At 31.1% G+C, this 19,973-nt stretch overlaps 4 protein-coding genes and 1 long non-coding RNA gene across 6 annotated transcripts; 2 read left to right on the forward strand and 3 right to left on the reverse strand.

The window, feature by feature from the left end:
* The first annotated feature begins 2,453 nt into the window (after positions 1-2,453).
* Positions 2,454-2,783, forward strand: LOC149058264 (igE-binding protein-like). Its single transcript, XM_089218348.1, has one exon. The coding sequence runs from the start codon at positions 2,454-2,456 to the stop codon at positions 2,781-2,783; it is 330 nt and encodes a 109-aa protein (XP_089074474.1).
* Positions 2,784-4,086: 1,303 nt separating this feature from the next.
* Positions 4,087-6,926, reverse strand: LOC107169244 (uncharacterized). The gene is made up of 5 exons (XM_015518922.2): positions 6,662-6,926; positions 6,387-6,576; positions 5,423-6,213; positions 5,236-5,355; positions 4,087-4,417 (listed from the first exon to the last, which is right to left on the reverse strand). Exons 1-5 carry the CDS (start codon positions 6,667-6,669, stop codon positions 4,321-4,323), a joined length of 1,206 nt encoding a protein of 401 aa, XP_015374408.1. The 5' UTR covers positions 6,670-6,926; the 3' UTR covers positions 4,087-4,320.
* A 74-nt stretch (positions 6,927-7,000) lies between these two features.
* LOC149058265 (uncharacterized) lies at positions 7,001-7,919 on the forward strand. The gene is made up of 2 exons (XR_016190551.1): positions 7,001-7,594; positions 7,660-7,919. It is a non-coding gene; the product is annotated as an uncharacterized LOC149058265 (long non-coding RNA).
* Positions 7,920-8,014: 95 nt separating this feature from the next.
* On the reverse strand, positions 8,015-15,736 carry LOC107169247 (putative aconitate hydratase, mitochondrial). Of its 2 annotated transcripts, XM_015518924.2 has the most exons (15): positions 15,468-15,736; positions 15,211-15,273; positions 14,937-15,094; positions 12,263-12,488; positions 12,076-12,201; positions 11,857-12,015; positions 11,639-11,789; positions 11,205-11,380; positions 11,007-11,136; positions 10,577-10,734; positions 10,258-10,516; positions 9,052-9,257; positions 8,878-8,975; positions 8,462-8,810; positions 8,015-8,376 (listed from the first exon to the last, which is right to left on the reverse strand). In XM_015518924.2, exons 2-15 carry the CDS (start codon positions 15,238-15,240, stop codon positions 8,233-8,235), a joined length of 2,370 nt encoding a protein of 789 aa, XP_015374410.2. In that variant the 5' UTR covers positions 15,241-15,273; positions 15,468-15,736; the 3' UTR covers positions 8,015-8,232. The 2 variants fall into 2 exon arrangements, with proteins under 2 accessions (XP_015374410.2, XP_015374411.2); XM_015518925.2 differs by lacking the exon at positions 15,468-15,736 and having other exon boundaries at positions 15,211-15,404.
* Positions 15,737-17,792: 2,056 nt separating this feature from the next.
* LOC107171891 (uncharacterized) lies at positions 17,793-19,659 on the reverse strand. The gene is made up of 2 exons (XM_015522149.2): positions 19,414-19,659; positions 17,793-19,290 (listed from the first exon to the last, which is right to left on the reverse strand). Exons 1-2 carry the CDS (start codon positions 19,465-19,467, stop codon positions 17,983-17,985), a joined length of 1,362 nt encoding a protein of 453 aa, XP_015377635.2. The 5' UTR covers positions 19,468-19,659; the 3' UTR covers positions 17,793-17,982.
* Between the last annotated feature and the right edge of the window lie 314 nt (positions 19,660-19,973).

The raw sequence follows: 19,973 nt of genomic DNA on the forward strand, positions 1-19,973 counted from the left end.
GCGGGTTAACTCAACGTTAGTACCAGTATTGCAAGCTAATATGCAGAACGATAATACATGGGATAATAATATGCTTGAGGTAGAGAGTCAACACAACAATGTGCAGAATAAAACAACAGGGGACACACCATTTCGATTGTTATATGGATATTATCCAAATTTCCATGATGGAATACTAAGACATTTAGTAACTGAGGAACAACATTCAGATGTAACTAAACTGCAAGAAAAAGCCAGGGAAACAATTGAAAAAGAATAAAGAGTATGGAAGACTAGATACGATGCCAAACACATTACACCAGCCCAATATAAAGTAGGGGAAGTGATTTTTCTGAGAACTCTACCCAAACACACCGGAGAACCAACCAAACTGCAGCCAAAGTTTAGAGGACCGTTTGTAGTCAGTAAAGTGTTACCCAATGATACATATCAAATTACTGATGTTATAGTTAAAGACGGACGACAATACAGGACAACTGTACACGCAACACACATGAAAGGGAACAAACTGGGACCAGAATCAGATGATATAGAAGAAGAAATTGACAATGCCAGCCAGAAGGAAGAAGAAACCGAAACGGGAGACCAAGAACAACAGGAAACGGATAAAGTCAATCAAGAGTTACTAACCAGGACTAGAGAGAAGAAACCGCCTAAATGGATGGAAGATTATGTTTTTTTTTTAAAAATTATAATTTATACATTTTTTTTTTTTACTTATTTAAAATTTCTTTTAATTATTATTTTGAATTATAATTTGTAAACTATTAAAGAATCAATTGACCGGGGATGCCAATGAATAAGTTGTTAGTCATAAGACAGTTATTAGATGTTACTATAATATATTTGTTAATATTAATATATCATGTTAAACGTTGAACTCAGCGAGGACGCTGACCTAAAGGATGGCTGAACGTTGGCAACACTGAGTGTGTGACATGCGTCGAGTACACTGTGTAGTTCAGCGTCTAAGTCAAAGTCCAAGCCTAAGTGAAATATATTCTAATGCTATTGTTTGAAGTTAAATTTTATTGTGGTAATTGAAGCCATTAACAGACGACTGGGTGATAGATGCTGAAGAGTGACCGGATTTGCTGATAAAACTTAGAATGGTCCTGGAGAAATTGAGAGCTGCGGATCTCACATTAAAAACATCAGTGTTCTTTTGGGGCAAGGAGTATTGAGTTTTTGGAATTTGTTATAGATAGAGGATAGATTAGTCCAGAAACGATGAAGAGTCAAGCCATGGAAAAATTTCCAATTTCAAAAGATTTACATGGTGTACGCAGATTTCTTGGCCTCGCCGGATTCTTCAGGCGGTTTGTCCGGAACTAACTATGCTACCTTGACAGAACCCCTATCAAGAATGACTAAAGAGGACGTGGTGTTCAAATGGTTGTCGCCACAAGAAACTGTATTCGCGGAAATGAAAAGTATATTTGCAGATAAACCTATATTTTTTATGTTTGACCCAAAAGCAGCTATCGCACTGAAGTCCATATAGACGCAAGTTCCGTTGGCCTAGAAGTAATGTTGCTGCAGAGCAAGGAGAAGGAGCACCGTTGCAGATAGTATATATAATATATATTGCATTAGCAAGAAGTTGGGCGTTTCAGAGTCGCACTATCACTCAAGCAAATTAGAATTAATGAGTATAGTGTGGGCAGTGGACAGATGGCGACATTTCTTATTGGGTGTAAGATTCTATGTTGTGATTGATTGTCAAGCGTTGGTTTGCGACGGTATGACATACTGCAAGAATATGATTTTGATATACATCATCGTCCAGGGACAAAAATGTTGCATGTTGATGCACTGTCACGGGATCCGGTGGACCGACCAGAAAGGTGAAACCCTAGTTGAAGTGTTGGCTGGCCGATTGGATGTATGTATCTCGTTACAAACTGAAAACAAAGTATGGATAACTCAGCAAGTGGATGAAGAGTTGCGCCAGATTTGCAACATATTGCAAAGACCTGAGGAACAGAGAACAAAAGTAGAAAAGGGACTCGTGTATGAATACAGTCTAGAAGAAAATTTGCTGTATAGATGGTATCAAGGCCGACTACTGTTTGTAATGCCCAGGAACATGCGCAAGAGCATTGTAGTGGCCGCACACGACTCGGGAGGGCATCTGTTTGTTGATAAGACAGTCTGCAAGATAACTCAGGACTTCTGGTTTTTAGGGTTTCGTTGCTATGTGAAACTTCACATTCGTATGTGCATGGAGTGCCTGATGACAAGGAAACCAATAGAAGACGACAATCTGGCCTGCTGTATCCCAAACCACCAGGGTGAAGGCCATTCGAAATTGTTCATGCTGACCATGTAGGGCCGTTTGTCACGAGCACTGAAGTAAACAGGTATATTTTGGTATTATAGTGGACAATCCTACTAAATGTGTCTGTTTGTTTCCAGCAACGGATACCAGCACTGAATGAGTGTTGTATGCCATGGATGAGTTTGTATACAGATTTGGGCTGCCTAGGAAGTTGACCACTGATCGAGGCACCTGTTTTACTTTTCATCGATTTGAAAACTTCTGTGTGTCACATGGAGTCACACACATTCTAAATTCAAAGAGAAGGCCGCAAGTAAACGGGCAAGTGGAGAGAATTAATAGCACCATCCTAGCCATGTTAATTTCTCTAGCTGAGGAAGAACAGTGGGACGATTTATTGTCTGGGGTAAAAAAACAAATAAATAATAGTGAGTCTAAAGTGACCAGGCTAACACCGTTCAAGATGCTGCATGGGTATAGACGACGGTTCGAGCTAGGTTGACTAAGGGACTACACTCAACTTCAGCGAATCTAGAATAGTAGATGGATTTAAAAATTCACAACCACTTTCTTTCTTGAAGTCACACGGGCGTGCGACAAGGTTTAACACCAAGGTCTCGTGTCAAAATTAACATAACTAAAACTGCCAACCTATTTATATAATATAATATCGTCATTTTTCACAAATCACGCGTTTAAAGTACGAATAGATACTGATACCTCTAAAGAACACCCAATAAAAGCAGGGATCAGTCCTTGCCCAGCCCCCTCGTTTAATATTTTTTGCTTTGATATCCCAGTTCCACAAAAATGTCAATTAGCAATATATGCTAACGATACTATTATCTTAACACAACATAAAAAACTTGAAAACTCAATAACATCTACAAATTTCTTTATACCTTAATTGGATTAAGAGCAAAGCGAAAATATTTACCCTAAAGAGGTGTACTTTATACAAATTGAGCTCAATTGAAAATCAAAAATAATTAAAAATTTAAACCAAGCCAATACACGATTGAAAATCTTGTACCCCCTAATAAGTTACAGTCCAGCATTTCAGTATAAATGCTAACTTCTAAAAAATAATAAGACCATTAATTACATATGCATGCTGGTCATGGGCAGCCGCATCCTATACAAAAATTTAAAAATTTAAAACGATACAAAACAAATTTCTCAGAATAGCTCTTAAAACACCATGGTACATACAAAATACAAAACTTCACAAAAACCCTTGAATACCATACCTAACCACATGGCTCGATGAACAATTTTAAAAATTTCATTCGAAATTAAAAACAATAGAAGGTGCACTTCACTTGAACATTGGGAAAAGAACCAAAAACCACAAACTAAAGCCACTGCTACCACATGGTGTTTTACTTGAAGCAGTTGAAGTTCAAGAAAATTATCCATCCTGATTCATAATCAACCTAAAATATATCCATAAACTTACTTGTACACCTTAATTAATTAATGTTATAATATTTAAAAAATACTTGGTGCATTTTAACAATTAATAAATTTAAATAAAAAAATCTCACTTAAGTTGTACAGAAAAAAAATTCATCAACTATCAACTGTTTTAACATTTTTGCAATATATACAATTTATAAAATGTTAATGACATAATAACAATGTGTAATTAGAAAGAAATAATATTAAATTTCCAAGTTACCTAATCTGAGAAAACCCAGGAGATTAACATTAGAACACTCCCCACATAGACACAGCCTAGCATTAAAATCTATAAAAAATCTATTAAATTCATGTATAAATTCTTATTACATAAATTAAACGTATTAAATAATAAAAATGACATCAAGATTTTATTCATTAATAAATATAAAATATTTAAATGAGTAAATAATGAAGTAAATAAATTTGTTATGTATATACATAGTTCAAATTATAATAAATTAAATTGTACTTGATTCTTCTATTAAATTACACAAAGAATGACAACTTAGTTTTAATTTGTAAAAATTCATAAATAATATACCATAAAAATATTAATGGATAGGTATTGAATTGTTTTAATTTCTTTTTTTTTTTGATGTTGATGGTTCATATTTACTATTTTTGATGGTCAGATTTCGTTTTTTGGCACTAGCTTTATCACTGGTATTGGAACTAAAAATTATAACAACATAAATATACTATTAATTCAGTTTAAATCTATGTAATTGTTTATAATAAAGTTAGTTATATCCATCAGGTAACTTCACATGAACAAGATATTAGATATAATAATATATAGTTTATAGTAACAAAAAATTAATAAGTTAAAAGAGCATATAACAGACACAAAATGATTTTTTTAAATCATTATTAATATTAGATTATAATAATCAGATCTTTTTTTTCCGTGTTATCGAGAATCAAGGAGAGGACTGCTGTTAGCATTGCCTTCTCTATTACAATCAGAATTATTAAAAACGATTTGGTCAAAATTAAATGTAAAATAAAGTATTATTAAAGGTATTTTTGAATCTGTGTACTTGATGAATAGTTGAAATAATGCTTTGATTTTCAACTTCAAAATCTATTAAGAAAAATTGAAAATGTCCAGTACTTACTATACTCACTTACTTACTGAACTTACTATACACACTTTAAGTTCAAATTTGGACGAATTAGAAAATATGAAGAATAACCATTTTAGTTTGCTATTATATTTTATACATATAATGACATTTTGGAATGAAATTTTTTTTGGAAACTAATGAATGAAATATTTGCTATGTCATTTGTAAAACAGAAACAACAAAGTACAAATCAATGGGTAAGTTAGCATACTTTTAAGTACCTTAACTATAATTTTTGCACTCATAAATTAAAGTGATAAAATATTTAACAATTTACTGTTCTAAAAGCTTTAAAATGTATGAAAATATAAATTTAAGTAAAACATCAATAAAAAACAGTAAAAACTCTAGAAGCAAACATACCTGTTTGTTATAACTCTCGTTTTATTAGATCTTGTTTCTCTTTTGGTAATTTTTGCAGTTGTATTATTATTACTATTAGAATCCTCCTTTTTCAAAGTACTTGGAAAATGTTTACCCGTTCTAAAACATAAAGTTATAAAAAATAAAATAAATAAAATAGTCTACATCAAAATCAATGGGTACACACGTTTTTTTATTTTGTAGTGGTATTGGACACAAATCATCACATTTTCGTAGTACTATTAGAGGTGCTACATGACTCACTGGTCTTACTATGGTTTCACCATTTTTCAGTGTTAAAGTCAGTTTATTATTTCTGACATTATTCTTGAAATATGGGTCATCATATGGTGAATTTTTAAGTTTACTTTTAAACATTTTATATACATCAAAATTGTGTATAATGTCATTTATAGTATATTTTGTATTTTCATTTCCATCATTTTGTGTGTTGGCATTTCCATCATTTTGTACAATAGGATTCACATCACTTTGTACAGTAGGATTCACATCACTTTGTACAGTAGGATTCACATCACTTTGTACAGTAGGATTCACATCACTTTGTACAGTAGGATTCACATCACGTTGTACAGTAGGATTCACATCATTTTGTACACTGTCATTTACATTATTTAAAGGAGGCAATTTAAGTTTAAGTCTCTCAATATAATTGTATTTATTTTTGTATCTTCTCCAAAATTGTATTTTTGATTCTTCTACTTTAGCACTATCATTTCTATACCTAGTACTTGTTGAAGCAACACAATTGTTAGCATCAACTGAGGTATTAAGAGGCAATGAATTAAGTAAATCAAATACCTCTTTCAATACTGTTTTTAACTTATCCTTAGTGACATTCCATTCTATAGTTTGATCAAGATTTTGATGTGTAGGAGTAGGATTTGCAGTATTTAGAATAGAATCAGCTTCAATCAAAGTATTTTTTAATTCTTCAGGTGACAATTTACGCAAGGCCTAAAAAAACATAAGAACAAGGTCACAATAAACATTTTTAAGACGATTAAAAAATCTATGACAATCATTGTAAAATTAATGATAATTGTCAGTTACTGGTTAACAGTAATCTAAAATTCCTATCTTTCAAAACGTTTCATCATAAATAATACTTAAGTATTATTAATACATACTGTCAAAAATCTGATGACAATGTTGGAATTGGCTGATTCCCGCACAGCTTCTCTGCGAAACTGTTGTGATTCAGTTATTTTGTTGACATTTTTATCCAACGAGCCAAGTGTTTTGGTCATACAGTCTAATTTTAATTGTAAAGATCGTACTTCGTCTAACAACTTTGTGGGGTCCATATCGTTTGGTGATCTACAACAATTTCGGAAAAATAAAGCAAGTGATCGGCTAACAACTTGAATAAATAATAGTTAGGCACGCGGTTATAATCGCTTACTCGCTCATTGTAGATTTCGAAGCACCGAATCAAGACTGCAATATTGAAAACTGTGTTAAACTGTTGATAAACTACTCAGTACTCAGCATAAGAGTAAGGAACGTTATGAGCCCGGTACTCGCCACTCGGTAGACGCAATATAATATTAACTTATGCGTTATGCCGCTTATGGATAAAAGACTAAATTGGCGGCAGGACAAGCGAAAAAAAAACCATAGATAATAAAGATATAGGTGGTAACCACGGACTACAACTGTAATACTGTATATAGTAGTCCGTGATGGTAACCTAAATGCATAGACGATAAGTCGATAATGCCTAAATGATAATGTAGACTAGAGAGCTGCTGCGGTAGTTCAATAACAAGTTAGCAGCCTGCAGGCTGCAGCTGCTGCTGCTCCCCAGACAAAATTTTAATCAGTTTAAGCAAGTCTAGAATGCAACTACTTGGCAAAATAGGTTTGCTACACTGCCATGAGATAACAGCTGATAAGTGATAACTTCGTGGTTAGGTCCATAGATATATACAACAACGTTGTTGTATATTATATCTATGGTTAGGTCCATTCACCGAATTCAGTATTCACTGTTCGCTGATATTCTATTTCTTTCATTGCTTGGGCCATAGATAAGTACAATAAAATATAATCATTTTATCGGTTGTATTTTTGTGTTGTGAGTTTCTACGTCGATCAATAATAAATAATAAAAATTTATTCGGTGATCAAAGATATACTACTATTACTAGTATAATACCATATTTGGTTTATAACCCCTGTCGGTGAAGCGTCCGTTCAACATAACTTGTTCTCGTAGCTCTCGTCCAGAACGACCAGCGCACAGAATGTTCGGAAGGCCGGCCCAGGCTGTCCAGCCAAGACCTCGCACTACCATGGAAAAGATCAAGTTTATTTACCGTGACGAAAACATTTGGTAAGCATAATTTATAATCGTCATTTATTAGTTCTGATGTATTGTGATTTCTGTCATGGTTTTAGGAATATCGTTAAAAGCGTTGCTTTTTTCGTCGTTGCTGTCAAGTTCACTCGAGAGTTTCGTGGCGTCGAGCTCATACACTGATGTCTAATAACAGAATTTCGTCATCATCTAGCTGTCCACATGTCCCCCATTGCCAATGTACATACCAACTAATTATTTACATTTAAATATTATATTGAATGATTATAAGATTCATTGAAAGGAAATATCTTTCTATTATGTAATCATAGAAATTATAATATATAAAAGATTTATAAACTATACGTGTTTTCTTGAAAATATTTTATTATTAAGACAGTAATTTTAGTTTGATTTAAAAAACCAAGTTAAAATAGGCAACAAAAATCAACATACTTAAAACTATCAAAATTGTTTATTAAATTTATTAACAATTACAATATTATAAAACAATAGTATAGCAATGGATCTAAATCCAATGATTTTTTGTCTAAAAATATTTGACTAAAAACAGTTACTTTTTACATACAATAATTGTTTGTTTTCAATTTAAAATATCAACAATGAATTAAATATTAATAGATAATACAATTTAATATAGAAGAATAAATATTTTATTTAGAAGCAGCAGCCACTTGCTTCATTCGGTTTAATGCACTGCCGGATTTAAACCATTGGATTTGTTGTTCATTGAATGTATGATTCAGTAATATTTCATCAGAGCTCCCATCAGCGTGAGACAATATGCATTTCAGTGGCTGAAATTATAACAAATAATATTAGAAATGAAATATGTAGTAGATACTGGAAACCTGGATGAATATTAAATGAACTTTAGTTTACCTTGCCAGGGGTAAATTGGTTCAGTCCTACCAAAGATACTTTATCGGATGATTGAACTTTATCATAATCCTTAGGATCAGAAAATGTCAGGGCTAATAATCCTTGTTTTTTCAAATTAGTTTCGTGAATACGGGCAAATGACTTGACAATGATTGCACGTCCACCCAAATGACGTGGTTCTAACGCGGCATGTTCTCTGCTACTTCCCTCACCATAGTTTTCATCACCAAACACTACCCACGATATACCTTTAGCTTTGTATGCCCGGGCTGTATCTGGCACTGCACCCCATTCTCCAGTATCCTGGTTCTTTACTTTATTCATTTCATTATTTTCTGCATTGACTGCACTAAAATGATAAAAAATAATCATTTTAATTTATACATTTTAATAAAAACTAAGTCAAAATAACTTACGTTAATAACATGTTATTAGATATATTTTCCAAGTGACCTCTGTATTTCAACCATGGGCCAGCTGCAGAAATGTGATCAGTTGTACATTTTCCTTTTACCTATTTAAAAGGTATACATAGGAGATTATAAAATCTTAAAAGGAAAATAATATTCAAATTATTTATTTAAACACACTTTAATAAGGATAGTAAGGCCTTCCAAATCTTTTCCATCCCAAACCTTAAATGGTTCCAATAATTGGAGTCGATTTGATTTTGGATCTACTACCACACTTAAAGCTGAACCATCAGCAGGTGGAGCTTGGTAAGTATCTTGACCTGGGTCAAAGCCTCTTGCGGGTAATTCATCACCAAATGGATTACTCAATTTAAATTCTTTACCTATCAGGATAAAATTATACAATATTAATTTTAAAAATGCAAATGCAAATAGTTTCTTAATAATAATATAATTCTGGAATCAAGACATTAAAACAGAGATGAGAACTCTTTGGAACTTAGCATCAATCTTATTTATTAAATAATTAAGTCATCAAAATAGATAAGGTCCAACAGCAAATTCAAATATTTTAGTGCATATTAGTGCATAGTTTATGTTTTATTGTTTAATACTATATCTGTCATATTTAAAGGCAATTTTAATTTTGTCAATAAACGACTTATGATGTTGTTGTTCTTATTTCATTGAACTAGGGACAATTAATATTTTGTTTCGAATAAATACAATGAACAAAATAGGGTATGTATTTAAAAATACTTGATTTTAGTTACTTAAATGTTACTTATATTAGCCTTAAATGTGTTTTTTTTTATTAACTGAAGTCTATTAATCATGAAAACTGATAAGCAGGGTATGGGACTTAAAACAATTGAATTAAAATTTAGCAGAGTGCTATGTTACAACATGTTTAATTATGAAATTTGAACGTTTTTTTTTTTTTGCTTTTTGAACAATTTTTCTACTTTCTATGATTTTCTCCTGAAAAGTAATTTTTGATAGAATTAAAATTAAAAATAATTCTTATCTTTTATATGTTCAGTTGTCGCAGTCCGCAACATCATTTCGGGGTTAGCAAAAATATTACTCAAAATAACATTTTTTCAACTATTATTAAATATTTTTATATATCGTTTATATTTTATTTTTTGAAAAATTCATAAAATCCTTCAAGCCTCGAAAGTGAAATTTAATTTTTTTATAATATAAAAATTAAGATTTTTTATTTTTTTTATTAAGTTAGAATTTTTTAGTTTTTTTTTAAATAAATATTTTTGATTAAATTTAAGTTGTTTAAATGTTTATAATGTTTTTAATCGCTTATATTAATGATTCTGAGTGCCATAAGTCCTGAGCCCTGCTGGTAAGTAATATTTAACTAACCATCAGCTCCCTTGATTGAATCAACTGTAGGATCAAAGTCCAAACGAGCTTCAATAGCTAAAGCGGTAACTAGCTCTGGAGAGGTGACAAAGGCATGAGTTGCCGCATTGGCGTCATTACGTCCAGTAAAGTTTCTGTTGTATGAACTGACGATGGTGTTCTTTTCTCCTTTTTTGACATCTTTACGGTCCCATTGACCAATACATGGGCCGCACGCATTGGCTAGTACAGTTCCTCCAAATTCTCTCAGTGTTTGTGCCTGAACATAATGTAATTAAAATATCTACTAATAGTTAATAAATATTAAATTCTTATATACAATTCCATCTCTTTCGATTGTTGCCCTAATTTGTTCAGACCCAGGAGTAACATTAAATGGAATTTTTGATTTACGACCATGGGCTAAGGCTTCTTTTGCAATAGTAGCACATCTCGACATATCTTCATAACTGGAGTTAGTGCAGCTTCCAATAAGACCTGAAATAAGGAAAAAATATTTTAAAAAATTATCTAAAACACAACTTTGATCTTACTATCTTGAAAATAAGTGGTATAAAAGAACAGTTTACCTTTAACCATTTAACAAGTGAATATTATTTTGTATAGATTACTCAAAGAATGGTTTTTATAAAGATATCGACATTTAGCTTAGACGCGATTTGAAATTTTAGATATTAGTGTTGAGGGTTTTTTTTCCTTGGGCAATTGTTAAACTAGAAATAAATAAGCTTTTAATTTAAGTAACTAACCAACTTTAATTTCTACCGGCCAATCATTTTTCTTAGCATTTTTTCCAAGTTTTGAAATTGGATGGGCGAGATCAGGTGTGAAGGGTCCATTGACATGAGGTTCCAGTGTTGATAAATTAAGTTCAATTAACTACATTGATGATAATAATAAAATAAATCATTAGTACATAACTCTAACAATTCAAGAAAAAATATTACCTGGTCATAATGACTGCCTTTGTCAGGAGTCAATAAAGACTTGCTGTACTTGGCAGCCTCTTCAGCAATATCAGCACGTGATGTTGCTTTTAAATAGTCCGCCATTCGGTGGTTAAAAGGGAACAAAGAAGTAGTAGCTCCAATTTCTGCACCCATGTTACAGATGGTACCCATGCCTTTGAAAATATGATTTAACGATTATTAAGATTATATTCAACACCAGGGATAAATGTGAATACTGTACGCCTTTTTAAAATTAATTTTTTTGTGGTACCCCTTCTTAGTTACTCAACTGATATATGTATTAAATTATACATAAATAACAAATTTTGTAGGCCAGACTCGTACCCTTTAAAAAATTTCAAGTACCTTCAAGGGGTACGCGTACCACAGTTCAAGAATCCATGTTCTACACTGTAAGTAATAATGTTTACCTGTGCAAGATATATTATCTACTCCGGGTCCGTGATATTCAATTATAGCACCAGTACCACCTTTGACAGTCAAAATATCTGCTACTTTAAGGATGACATCCTTTGGTGTGGTCCAACCAGTCATCTTCCCAGTTAAATGAACACCAATAACCTATATAAAAATTACATTTTAAACTAAAAACAATATTATAAATGATTGATGTATAATGATTGATTACTTTAGGACATTTTAGTTCCCACGGAATATCAGCCATCACGTCAACAGCGTCTGCGCCACCAACTCCAATACATAAGCCACCAAGTCCACCACCATTAGGTGTATGTGAATCAGTACCAATCATCAATAATCCAGGAAATGCATAGTTTTCCAGAATAATCTAAACAAAATTAAATTAAATTTTTTACTCATATAATTTATATTATAATGTTATATTTACTTGATGAATAATTCCGGAACCAGGGTGCCAAAATCCAACCCCATATTTTGCTCCAGCTGATTTCAAGAAAGTGTAAACTTCTTCATTCATACTTTTAGCCCTTTTCAAGTCTTCAACTCCACCTATCTATTATTAAATAATTATTAATAAATATAATATACAGTTATAACTGTTGAATCTAATTTACTTGAGCTTCAATCAAATGATCACAATGAATTGTGGAAGGAACAGCAACCTTTGGCAAACCTGATGATATAAATTGCAACATAGCCATTTGAGCAGTAGCATCTTGCATAGCTACACGATCAGGCCTTAACTTTAAGTAAGAGACACCACGTTCAATGTCTTGATTAACTGGATCATCCAAGTGAGAGTAAAGTACTTTTTCTGCCAAAGACAATGGCTTTCCTAATCTATAATAGTTAAGAAAACTTAATTTAATTTATCATCTATGACCATAAATTAAATTGATTTTTATTCAATACTAGTTAGTATGATATACCATGATTGATTTTAGTTTAAAACAAAGATTTAACTTAAAATGCAGTTGAATAAGTCTGTTAAGTTTTCCGTAATTCATAAGTTAAAAATTAAAACAATAAATCATATTACCAATATTACCTAATGAAATTTAATAAATTTATATTATTAGGATGTTTAATAAAATTAAGGTAGGGAAATAACCCACTTTAATTTTCAATTTAATATACAAAATATATAATATAAATAAAACAATTAAAGGATTAAATTTCAAAACTCAAGGATGAATAAAAATGAGTGGTAGATATTAAAAACCAATGATGCTATAAATAATCTTTGGTTACACTAACATTGCTAACATAACATAAATATATTATTTTTAAATCTTAACTGATATAAAGGGTGTTTCATAAAGAACACAGTTTTTAATGTTACTATAAATGTATTTTATTTTATAAGGAATACATTATTAAGATACATAATGTTTCACTATTAGTTGAGATTTAAGTGTGAAATGTGATATCCTGTATATAACCCTCTCTACAGTCGTTAACAACAGCTAACTCGAAAAATTAAACTTTGGGCTTGTTTGTGCTCAGGAGTTTTAATGTTCCAAATTAATCCTGTCTCTTTGAAATTACTGACCAGCCTCACTATTGTTGATGTGGTCATCGCTTCACAATGTTTGAGGATCGTACAAAGTTTCCTAACAGTTAACAGTTACAGCAACACACCCATCATATATAATGGGTTTTAATAAACAAAACATGTTGGTTGTTTGTATACCGCTCCATGACAACAAATACACAATAAATTGATTATTTACTAAAATCCTAAGCAACCACAAAAAACAGAAATTATAAGAACAGTGCCAATTTCCTAATAATAACAAATTAGTCAGTATTTCAAAAACTGAATTTTTTATGAAACACCCTATATAACCTTTATGAAATTAACAAAATAGATTTTTTGTAATTTAAAATTCAAGTTATACAACTAATATAAATTTTTGTTTTTATGTAGTATTAGAAATATTATTTAAATACTATCTTATGTAATGGAAGACCTAAATAAAATAATAAAAACATGGTTCAATACATACTTACATCTTGAAAATTATATTTTTCTTTCAACTATTTATTTACTGTGTACATTTACAACTACTTTCAAGAGGCAGTAATTACATGCTTTATGCACACAAATGCGATAAAAAATAATCTTTCAATACGAAGGATTTATCCTATCAAAAATTTGTAAATTTCAAATTATTTATAATACTTGGTAGTAACTAGTCTTAGATAAGATAAATTTATTAGTAGTTATATAATAGCTTATATCAACTGTGAAATATAATTCATAGAAAGCTTTAGTACTATAATAATAATGTAATTACAATATATTATTAGAAATTGCCTTTTTTTTTTTTAATTAAATTTTTTGTATTTATAGATACATAGAACATATGTGACTTCTATTCTAAGTTAAATAAAATAATTCATTTAGGTAGATATTTTAAGTCAATAGGTAAGTACAAATTGAGGTAAGAGTTAAAGAAAAACATTTGAAATCACAACCAACTATAGATAGGTCATACTAAAAATTTTTGGCAATAGATCAACTTCATCATAAAAATAGATAACTAAAATCATCAGACCTGGCTTGGCCATCATTTATTTTTTATAAACGACCGCTAACCAAAATTTTATTCATCCTAATGAAAAAATAAGACATTAAAATAGATTTTTACAAATTAAATACAGAAAACAATCAAAAATTATCATATTTTATCTAGTGAACTGTTAGATTATAACATGTTGCTGCAATGGGTAAAAGAATCAAGTACCCGGAAATATTTTAAATTAAATAATTAGTTGAATTTAAAAAAAAAAATAATAATATATAATAATATTAATATCCAAAGTCTACAGATATAAACATGCAAAGTTCAAGTTTTCTTAGGTCATTTAACACATTTCTTCCTCATTTATACTAATATCATTGTTGATCAAAAAACAATAAAAATAATGCCTATTCGTCGAAACATTAAATTTGCTAAAAAAAAACTAGAAGTATCACAAGTTAAAAAAAAAAACGATTTTACATACTTAGATATAAATTAAGTTCTCAATTTTTTATTTTTTATTGACATGGGCACATGTTAAATAGTAATCTACCTCTAGCCACCTATAATTACCAAGGTATTATTATAGTTATCATTAGCTGATGAATTGGTCAAGGCAACACCTAGGAATTATTTGATTACAAATAGATTACAATAGAAATAGTTAAGAACGAAAAAACTAAAATGCATATTATAGAACAGATGAAAAGGGCAGATAAAAGCCATTATGTAGCATAGGTACATATTATTTTTTACATACCTATCGGCAACGATTTTGATGCGTTTCTCTAGGGTGTCATATGGCAAGGGCTTGGTGTCCAACTTGCTCATAGCTACTTTGCTTGCGCCAAACGCGGCCGGAGATGAATGGAAGCATCTCTGTTGGATCTCACCAGATATTAGTTTGGTCCAGGATACCTGTGTACATGCAAATAGTAATTGAAAATTAAACTGGAATTATTGGTCATATTAGACTATCAGAGAAAGGAAACGCCAAACTTGGGAGTCATTTGGCCAAAGAGTGAAATACGTACCTGGGACTTAAAAGTTCTGCAGTACGCCATGGCGTAAAATTCGTTGAGCACTAGCTGACTGAACTGATGAAGTGACGATGAACAGAACACGGAAGACAGCCGGTTTCAAAAGCACATTGGAGTGGGGAGTGGCAACAACCGATAGAAACAACAATAATATAAATAAAATAAATAATTAAAAACTATATTATTACGATAACATTATTATAACGATAATAGTATGATTAATAAAAAATAAAAAATGTATAATAGTATACCGATTGGTCTTCGAGCGGAAGGTACGATCGATCGCCGCGTAACGATTAATCGCCAAAACAATATTATTATTAATAAATAAATAATAATTATACTGATCGTGTGATTGAACCAGAATGGTTTTCGCCAAATTTGGAGGACAGGGTATCGCGGGCGGACGGATACTACGTCGCAACCCGTTACTTAAAGGAAGGTTGTCACTTGTCGTTGTCGATAAAAATTAAAAACTGACCGAGTCTGGGTGGCAAAAAATCGAAAAAGCTCGGCGGCGCTTAACAGTTGTTAACAAAAATATCAGCTGCGGTGCTGCGGACCTGCGGTTAGCGATTAGCGACCAAAGCGTACAAAGTGGGAGTGGCAAAATGTGAACCTATCGTTCTGTGGCCTGTGCAGACATCGATTTGTTCCACACCGTTGCGGCCGATTTTTCTGCTTTCGGGGGCGCTACGTTTTTGTTAATTGTGTTGGCGCGCATTTTTAAAACAGCAGTTGATAATATGGTGATACCACAGAATATATGAAATATATATATTTATACATAATATTATTATTATTACTATTAATGTTTTAAGCGGGAAAAAGGTTGCAGTAGCCCTAAAATGGCAGTTTAGCGCATGAGCAAGCTCGCTTTTGCCCCTCCTTAACAACTTATAAAAGACCAAGGAAAATATATAACACGGAAAATAAAAACAACCAAAAAAAAAAAATATGGGAAAAAGGAACTATTTAAAAAAATATAGATATAATATACCGTTTACTGACTTGCCCATTTAGACGATTATTAACAATTGCCACAGTGCTCAATGTCCCCCAAACTACTATATAGGTATGTACTATAAAAATAATAATTCCATCATCTTTGTCCCTAATTGGGGTGGGGCTGTTTCTCCGATACTACAATTTAAAACGATACCTACCTAATTATCTTAAATCGTGCATAGAAATATCCGGTACTATCCACGATTGTAAAGAAATAATAAAATCCTGCTTTTTTTTCCTAAGAAGACACCGGAATAATAAACTAGGTATAGATTGATCATAGGTCATAAATGACGTATTTCTGGAACTTCTGATTAGATTTTGAGCAGGGAATTATTAAAAGAGGCTACGTGAGAATAAAAATGGTTATTATTATTTATTTATGTAGGTACTTTTAGGCTAGTTAATCTATATTACGTAATATGTATATGTATATAGTATAAGTGCCTAAAATAAAATATAGTAAGAGTGTAATACATGCAGTATGAATAATATGATATTTATGAATACCTACTTTAAATTTTTCAAACCCCCCGCCCCCCCCCCCCGAAATTTTTTCCTGCGTTCGTCCCTGATTATTAGTACTCTACTACTCTAGTGAAACCCGTGGCCGTTTATACCCCCACCTACCAACTGGTTGTATTCATAACTTAAGCTTTACGTTTGATATTTTTTATCTTTATATCGAATCGTTAATCTTGCTTTGAAATTATATTGAATATGATTTTTATTTTTAACTGTCAAAAATTAATCGAATTTAGAACGTATCCGCAAAAGCGGAAGAAATCTGTGCTGACGGTTATAATGTAGCTTGTTTTCTATCGGAGAAACAAAATATTTACCTATTTGTAATAAATATATTTAATTGAGAAAACTTTAATTAAATAGTAAAATAACTGTACCGAAACAACTTATTTTATAGTAAACTTAAAGGTTTTTATCTATTATCAAAAATTTGTAGTTTAAATTTAACCGGGATGTTAAAAACTTTAATAATTAATGCAATCATTTTTGTCCGAAACTCCAAGATGCATAATAGCATAATAATTCAGATGGGTGCCCCTCAAAAATTTCGATTTACGCTTAGCATAGCGATAGTTTTATCGGTTATATAATATATATATATATAAAATAAAATCTGATCAAATCGTAAAATATCGAATTTAACATTATAATATATTATATTGTAATACGTACGTAAAGATTTTCATGTATCTAAGCTTATGACAACTGTTTGACCTTTTAAAATGCTAAGTACCCGCACGTGCGTACAATTTCATCATCCCCGGTCACCCGTAAAACTACCCAATTCAAACCTATTTTTATATTTTTATACATCAAATTGTAAAAAAAAAAAAACTGATCCAAATAATGCCGAAATGGAATGCAAAAATGCAACTCCATTCACCATGAAACAGGGATCATATTATTCAATACGAATCAATTAATATTTAATGGTCTGATGACAAATTGTTAATGGAAAATTGAAATTGAAAGGTACAACTCTGACAACAATCATTCTTACTCTACGGCCAAACTGCTAAACATTTAAAATAATAAAAATGGTATAAATAAATTATATATTTATTGTCATAAAATTGTTTTTACACAAACTCTTATTCAAAATACAAAAATAATTATTAACCGTGAAAAATATAATTATATACAATATATACATATTATTATATAAAAATTAATTAAAAATGTGAGTAATATACTAGTCAATACTTAAAGTTATATAAATTACAAAAAAAAACATTACATATTATCGTCACTGTCACTCGATGATCCGACACTAAATGTACAATTATACTCATCGTCTATGAAGTCGTCAACTATGTTGTCTATTTCCCAGAATTTACTTTCCTCTTTGATCGTATTGTCTTCGAAATGTCGCCAATCTTCCGCCGTGACCGATTCAACACCTTCGATCAGCAACTGTCTCACATCGTCGAATTTCGAAGTGGTATTTTTATCTTTTACGTATCCTTTAACCATTGACCATGCTTGTTCGATGGGGTTCAATTCACAATGGTACGGCGGAAGTCGTAAGACAACTTTATTAGCTGCCTTGGCGATTTCGTCGACAACATATTTATCGAACGCCGACTTATGTTTTTGGACTAAATCCAATAGCTCTGCTTTGACATACGAATCATCAACGTGAACATTTTTCTCTTGAAGCCACTTAATGATATTCGCCTTTTTCCACGATGACACTGGAATTTGTTCCGCCTTGACGGAATGGTAAGGTGCATTATCCATTATTATAACTGCATTGTCGTTTAATAGAGGCAAGATATTAATAAACCATTTTATAAAATGTTCACCGTTCAATTCACTGTCGAAGTCACTGCTATTCGTCTTGGATTTGAAACAAGTTAGACCGCCATCAACAAATCCTTCTCGCGAGCCAATGTGTACGATGATAATGAAATATTTACTTTTTTCAGTTGGGTTTCTAGCACCTATTGTTAATTCTTTTTGAAACGTATTTTTATTTGATTTTATGGAATTTTCTGTACACGCATTTTGTAAACAGTCATTACACCATGCCTCGTCTAAATAATATAATGTCCGTCCTTCTTCTCTGTATGCTTTTATACTTCGTAAATAATTTCGACGCCATACAATTAAATCTTCTCTCTCGGATAAAACACTATTTCGATTCCTTTTCGTATACATAAAGTTTAAGTCTTTAAGAAGATTGTACATGGTTGTCCGTTTCAATGTGGGTAAACTGTCATCTTCGGAGACAGAATTCACGATTTTATCCAATGTTGGTGGGTCCCGGTTTTGCCAGAATAAATGCACTTTTTGACGAATGGCATTCTTATAATAATCATCAATCACTTCAATAATTTTGGGTCTATTTTTCTTCATAATCGGAGAAGAAATGGTTTTATTTGTATTGTATTCTGAAATCATTTTTTCAATACTATTTCTTCCTATTCCAGATTCAGTCATTAATTCTTTTACTAACTGTTTGTATAATATGTTAGGTTTATCTGCCTTCTTTGTTTTATACAGATTTATAACTAATTTTTTTTGTTTAGTTCGAATCACCTATGTCAAATAAGAGAATATTATTTTACACATTAACAACATTGATGTTATTAGATAGAAACTATAAATAATAAAAAAATTTAAAAATAGGTTAACTCTTATTCGAAAAAGATTATTTCTTACTTTGCCTTTTTTATTTTTATTGACAGGTTTAATTGGTAATACTTGATCACTCATTTTGAAAAATAATTCTAAAATATATTAGTAAAATTATAGCTTATATAAAATAAAGATTTAACACTGTTTGTATAACATTTTGTCACGGAAAAAATGTTGAAACTATCGAGTAAACTAACGGACGAATTCGAAATGTTGAAAGCAGAATGTCGTCGAATATTAAATACGAGTCACAACATTGAACATATGGATCGCTATCACTTCATAATCACTATCACAGTATCACAACAGGCAGCAGCTGAAGCAGGCTGTTTTTTTTTTTATTGCTTTGATTGCTTTCAAGGTTGTATGAGTACAGTGTGACCGCACACGATAATGTTATTTAAACTTCTTTGCACATTTCGTGAGTCCTTTGATTACTTTTTTTTATGGATTCAAATATGTATTTATACTATAGACTTATATATAATACTATAATAGAGTCTATATTATATAGAAGTTTGTGATTTATACGTACCTATGTTTTATACTAATATGCATAGGCGCAAATTTACTAAATTTTTTGG

This window comes from Diuraphis noxia, unplaced genomic scaffold, assembly GCF_037042655.1.
Source record: "Diuraphis noxia isolate RWA-SAM2 unplaced genomic scaffold, SU_Dnox_SAM2 contig0002, whole genome shotgun sequence".
NCBI lineage: Eukaryota > Metazoa > Arthropoda > Insecta > Hemiptera > Aphididae > Diuraphis > Diuraphis noxia.